This window comes from Emys orbicularis, chromosome 9 (assembly GCF_028017835.1).
Source record: "Emys orbicularis isolate rEmyOrb1 chromosome 9, rEmyOrb1.hap1, whole genome shotgun sequence".
Lineage (NCBI taxonomy): Eukaryota > Metazoa > Chordata > Testudines > Emydidae > Emys > Emys orbicularis.
In genome coordinates, this window is record NC_088691.1 from 105746800 (window position 1) to 105752799 (window position 6000).

A 6000-nucleotide genomic window follows, 5' to 3' on the forward strand; every position below is an offset into this window, starting at 1 on the left:
TGTCAGTGTAGAAGACAAGTTGCTTATATTGACTGTTGCTGGCTTTCTGAAGCAATCCCGTGATGCCCCCACACTGACCGTTCAATCGGTGCAAGCACTCCTGGTGAGGACGTGCACGGCCGACACAAGGAGCAAAGTGTAGACACGCACAAGCAATGTAATTTCTGCAATGGCTGCATGCTGATGTAAATTAGGTCATCTTAATTTTGTAGTGTAGCCCTTAGTAAGGATGTCATGAGACCTTTAAAGAGACATGGGTATCTCAAATTTGGTTACAAAAATCTGCTGTACTTATTCAGGCAGCATCCCCACTAATTAATTATTTGGCTTTGGGCTTTAAATAAGACTCTTCTAAATCTAAGATGAATAGAAATGCTGGGGGGTTAAAGCAATATTCATGGCGGTGTTGGCAGCCCGAGCACTGCACAATATTGGCAAACTCCGGCATGAGTCAGGCCCCTGCACATTCATGAGACTTTGGGACCCTTTAATTTGCCTTTGCTTTTGAGGGGTCTGTAGAGTTCCTGTTCTCAGTGCTTAGCCCAAAGCGGCTGCACACCTGGCAGCTACCTTCTAGACCAGCAGGGTCACTGAGGGGCTACCTTTCAGCCCTGCCTGGGGGAAACGCCCCTCTGGTTGGCTGCTTTCCCCAATTCCCTGCCTCCTGAGGTATAATCAGCCAATCTGGGGCTCTGCCGGGGGCAGGGAGATCTCTTCCCTCCCCCCACCCCATGGCCACTCCCAGAGGGGAGGCAGGAGCAGAAAGAGACCAGCAGCTCAGGGATGCTTTGCACCCGCCCCCCTCTTGTGAGCAATAGGAGGGTGCCTCAGCTCATCCCCTGCTCCACTGCAGCATCAAGGCTGGGAAGGGGGAGGGAGAATGAAGAGCCTCTGGAGCTGACCCTCCCCCAGTCTGAGTGGGGAGGGGCCCCTACTGCAGCCCCCAGGCCTGGAAAAGGGAGATGAACAGCCCCTGGAGTTGCAGGAGGAACAGAGGTGAGGATGTGGGAACTCAGGCAGAACTGATGTGATCTCATTTTCATTTCCGTAGAAAATAACAGACCCCTCACTTTTTTCAGACCACGTTGTGCATGCATGCTTGTGCACAAAGTTTTCCTCCACAGCCATGAGAGCTAGAGACTTACTTTTCTCTGTAAATGAAAGCTGAGATCCTTCTGTAATCACAAGGCCTAAAGCTGGAGCTCTAAAAAACCCACCAAACAGCATGAACCTTGCAATGAAATTGCCAGAATTGGCCACAGGGATTGCAGCCTGGGACTAGTGCCTTAGAATCAGAAAGTGGAAATAGACTAGAAACTGACGACATGTACGGAAATCAGTGACTATGCATCCGATGAAGTGGGGTGTAGCCCACGAAAGCTTATGCTCAAATAAATTTGTTAGTCTCTAAGGTGCCACAAGTACTCCTGTTCTTTAAGCTAGGGCTAGTCACCAAGCTGAGTCCAGTGAAAACCAAAAGTAGTGAAAATTTAATAATTTTAGTTCCACTTTCATAATTGCTGGTGTTATTTGTAACCTATGTAAAGACATTTATTTTTAAAAAACGTGAATTTTCACCTGTGTGCATCCCTTTAATGCTTACCAGCATTCAGGCCTTTGCTTTCACATCGCTTCCACCAGATGGCACTTTCTGCAGCACAGTGCTCCGTAACATGTGCTGTGCATTGGTTTAGTGCCAGCAGTTACCTGCAGGTGCTGGGTGTCCCTCTGAGCAGTGGTGGGGTCGCATGCAGGTATTGACCCAGCCTGACTCTGCTTAGCTTATGAGATTTAATGGGCTCAGAGTTCATGTGGATATGGTTGCAGAAAATGATACTTTTGCTGTGAACCACATGTTTAAAATTTCCTCAATCACCATCCTCCTGGGAATCATACCAGTTCTGGGTGATTATTGTGAGCATGTCCAGATAAGTATGTTCTCATAAGCATCAGGACTTCAGCTGTCGATCCACACTGTAGTGGAAGTAGTTCACTCATCACTAGCTAAAGACAGAGCATAACAACCCAAAGATAGATCAAATGATGCTGAGCAATGCGAGGATGAGAAGTGAAAGGACTGGTTGTAATAAAAAAACATGGCAGCACATCCAGCTACGTGGCCTCTCTAATTCTGTGTCCCCTGAAGCCTGATTGAACTATATTGGACAAGTTGGGCTGCAAAGGAGGAGTTCACAATTGATAGTATTTTGCATTTTTAAAGTCAATGTATTATGTGCCCATCACCATGGCTTCTGATCTCTGAGGCACATTCAAAGACCGAATGACGTGCAGGACAGTCCATAGTAGTCAGCAGTAGTACTCATCTTCCTGTGAAACCCCCAGCCTGCCAGAGGAATGCTACTCCATCGGTCAAACAGTCATTTAGGTGGCCATGCCCCACCTGAACCAGACTGGCAGATCAGAGCACGTGTGTTCTCTCCACTGAGAACAGCCTGCCTCCACTTCTTAAAATGGACTATTCTGAACAAATGGACTATGAACAACACAAAGGCCTCCGCTGACCATGTCCTTCGTGATGGTGCATAGAGAGGAGGGCACTCCTAAAGAAGGTCCCAAATCTCATGGGACTTTATAGATTAAAATTAACACCTTTTGCTGCACCTGGGAGCTGATGAGACACTAGTGTTCATCTATGCTGGTGGACTCTATGTTCTGTACTAGCTGATGTAATTTCCTGGGGTTATTCACTCGAAGTTCCCAACCAGGACTTTAGACCAACCAAAGAACAGACTGCCCCCAGAGATCCCATCCCAGGTTTTACACTGAACCTAGCATAGGAGTGAGGGGGTATGACCATGCACTGCACACACAGTTAGGAAAGCTCACAATAAAGTACCTCACTGTTGAATCTCCATGCTTTGATTTAAGCAGCTCCCCAGTCACCTGGGACCTGACCGATGAAGCTGCTGAGTGCTCATTAAGTTGAGCCCTGAGTGGAGCCTTTGAAAGAAAACATGCGCTTAAAACCTGAAGAAAATTGGGCAGATCTTCAGCTGATGAAGGTTCCTGCTGCAGGGGATATGAAAGGCTGATGAAATGGGATGGAACAGGTCCAGATTCTCCTGACTTAGTGTTGCCATAGCAGGTACACTTGCTCAGCAGCCAAAGCGGGGTTTGGATCTAAACCACGTTGTTGGCCCTATGCCCTGCATCCCATCGACAGGATCATCCAACACATCCAGCACAAGAGGAGCCAGCTGTGATAATGTACAGACAGCCAGCTCTGGAAGCTGAATGCTTAACGAATGCTTTATCGTTCAGGCGATAAAACAGATAGAAGAGAGGAACTGGGGGGAAAAGACAGGGCATTGATGCACATTTCTGCTGAACCTAGGAGCCTGTTTGTGGCATGAAATATGTTGCCGGAGGATGCCGCCCAAAGGCAACATAATACTTGGGAATCGGGCGGCTATGGCTTTGGCAAGCAGAGCTGTGACACATTCCCATGGCAACTCAGCCCCATTCCAGCAGCGCTCTGGCTCTAGGTCTGATGAATTGGCACAGAATGTGCTGAGCTGGAGCCTTCAACCTCCTGAGCACATGCTCTTCCCTGCCACAGATGAGTGCAACCAAAGGGCCACGTTATGCAGGGTGGAGCGAGAGAGTGTGTGTGTGTGAGAGAGAGAGAGAGAGAGAGACATCCTTTAACCCCCCACTGGAGCCAGGCACGGGGTAGCTGGGGAATACAGGCCCCGTGCAAGGACTTGTGAAGATAACCTCTCAAAGGGGGTAATGAGCAAGAGGAGGATTCCTCCTGCTCCTTCTGGCACTCAGGAGCAGTCTGGCTGCCCCTTATACAAGGGAGGGGAAAGGTGCAGCAGGGAACCCTTTCATCTGTGCACCACCCAGGAAGCAGCCCGTAGCATTGTAACAGCATTGGGACTCTCCAGAGGGCGCTGCTGCAGGTGGTCTCGGCACTTCTGTTTTTCGGAATGTACAGGAATTAGAACTTTGAGAAATGCTTTTTGTTGGCTGTGGTGCAGTTCCTTTCAGCTGCTGGCCATGTCGCCAGCAAAGTCTGCTGACAGCCTTGGTTTGGCTACGAATCATACTTCAGTGTAGCTGGATGATGTGCCCGGGCTAGCCAACAAGACATGAAAACATTCCACCCCCACCATCTTGCCCTGTATGTGAGATAGGAGCCCCTGCCATGCACCAGGGACTGGATTGAGACCCTCAGCTCTCTTCAGTGATGCTGCTTAACGCCGAAAGGCGCTGCTAAAATACTGTAATTTACAAAGCTCAGATATATTAGATTTATATTTCCTAGGCAGTTGGGGATGGGTAAAAAGCTACAGTTGCATCGGGGGAAACCTGAGAGGCAGCTCCTGGGGGCATTCTGCCTGCAGAGGACAGAGGCTCAAAGGTCCTCGGGGGGCTGGGCGGGGAGAGAGTGGAAACTGCTCTACTGTCAATGGGTGCAGCACATGCCCCTCCCAGCAGCTGTCTGCAGTGGATGCAGAAGGGATAGGCTCATGGCGACTCTCCCAGTCCCTCGGGAGCATCTGGTGCTGAGGATGCAGCTAGCTCTCCTCCCCGTGCACAGAGAGCAAGAACCCGGATTCTAGCTACCCCTTGCACAAGTGCCTGGGAGGAGAAAGCCCCCTTCTCTCACTCTCTCCACCACCACTCCTTTGTGCACACTGCATGAGCTGCTAAAATGTGGAACAACTAATTGTACTTCCAAAGCACTTCTCCCTGCTCCACCTTTCCCACCTCCCCAAAATGCTGCAGTCACACAAGGATGCTCACCACAACAAAGAGATAGGGCTGATTCCATGAACATTAACAAAAGCATCCTGAAGACAGGGGTTAGATTGGCAAGCACCTCTGGGGAGCAATGGGATTCCACCCTGGGGGCTGCAACAGCAAAGCTTAGTCACCCCCGACCTGCGGCATGGAGGGTAGGACCCCAGAAATCCTCAGGTGAGATTGCAGCAGGGTGTGCCTGAGTAGGAGTGACTCAGTCCCAGAGAACTATGCAGGGTTTGACTTCAACCAAGGAAAAAGAAAAATGCGGCCAGTTTATAAGCATCTTCCCTGTGATCTGCTCACCTGCGAGATGGTGTCCCACATGAAGGGGTGGAAGCCCCATTGCTAGGGATGTTATGATTAGATTGGAAAAAGCCTGAGGAAAAGTACTGGGCAGAACAGTCCTTCACTGGCAGGGGCACTAGGTCTTTTTCCTTTCTGATTTCTATAGGTTGAATCTTGATGTTTTTACTCAGGCAAAACCCCGACTGCCGTCAGTGAATACATGACCTCAGGGTTTGACCCTCTGATTCAGCCTTCAGCCAGAACCTATGCTGAAAACACCAAGCCCACTTTGAATGCTGAATTTAGCTGTAGAAAATACAGACATCTGTTGGAAATGACACAGGCTGAGAGGGCCCAGTGAGGTGTAAAAGAAAACCAGAAATCACCCCCCTCCTTTCTTTACCAGCTCGTTTTCCTCTTTGGGGTTGAGCAATGCATGGTGATCCTTCCAGGACTTTTCTTCCATTAGGTTCACTCCAGGGTGTTCTCTCTTGACGGGGAAGAGAGCTCTTGGACGCTGCTACTGACTTGAACTCAGGACATTAGTTAGTTCTCACCATGGTCTTATCCACTGCCTCTAAAAATCCCGGAGCATGCACCTTCGTTGTTGAACTGGCAACACAGAGAATAGAAATCCATTCTCGCCTGTAAAGCTCTCAGGTATTTACTTATGCAACTCCTGCACGCCTCTCCCACTAGTGTTATTTTGCTGAATCACAGGGAAGTTTCTATTTAAAGTGACACTACCAATGGCAAAATGAGGGAGGGAGCAAGTGGGTCATGCCTCCTGCTGCGTCCACCTAGAGATCTGGGCATCTTAGAACCAAACAGGAGCTGATAAATTGAAGGGAAATCAAATATCTGAGAATCAAAACCAAAAATGTTTTGAGGTTTGCAAACGGACACAAACCCCGGAGCTCATTGTGGCGCTAAACAGAAGAT

At 49.1% G+C, this 6000-nt stretch overlaps 1 protein-coding gene across 1 annotated transcript in view; it reads right to left on the reverse strand.

The window, feature by feature from the left end:
* Positions 1–5524, reverse strand: part of ATP13A5 (ATPase 13A5) — a 61625-nt gene extending 56101 nt beyond the window's left edge. Inside the window, exon 1 of the mRNA XM_065410589.1 lies at positions 5462–5524. Coding sequence (XP_065266661.1) covers positions 5462–5524 — 63 coding nt within the window. The remainder of the gene's footprint in view (positions 1–5461) is intronic.
* Positions 5525–6000: the final 476 nt, after the last annotated feature.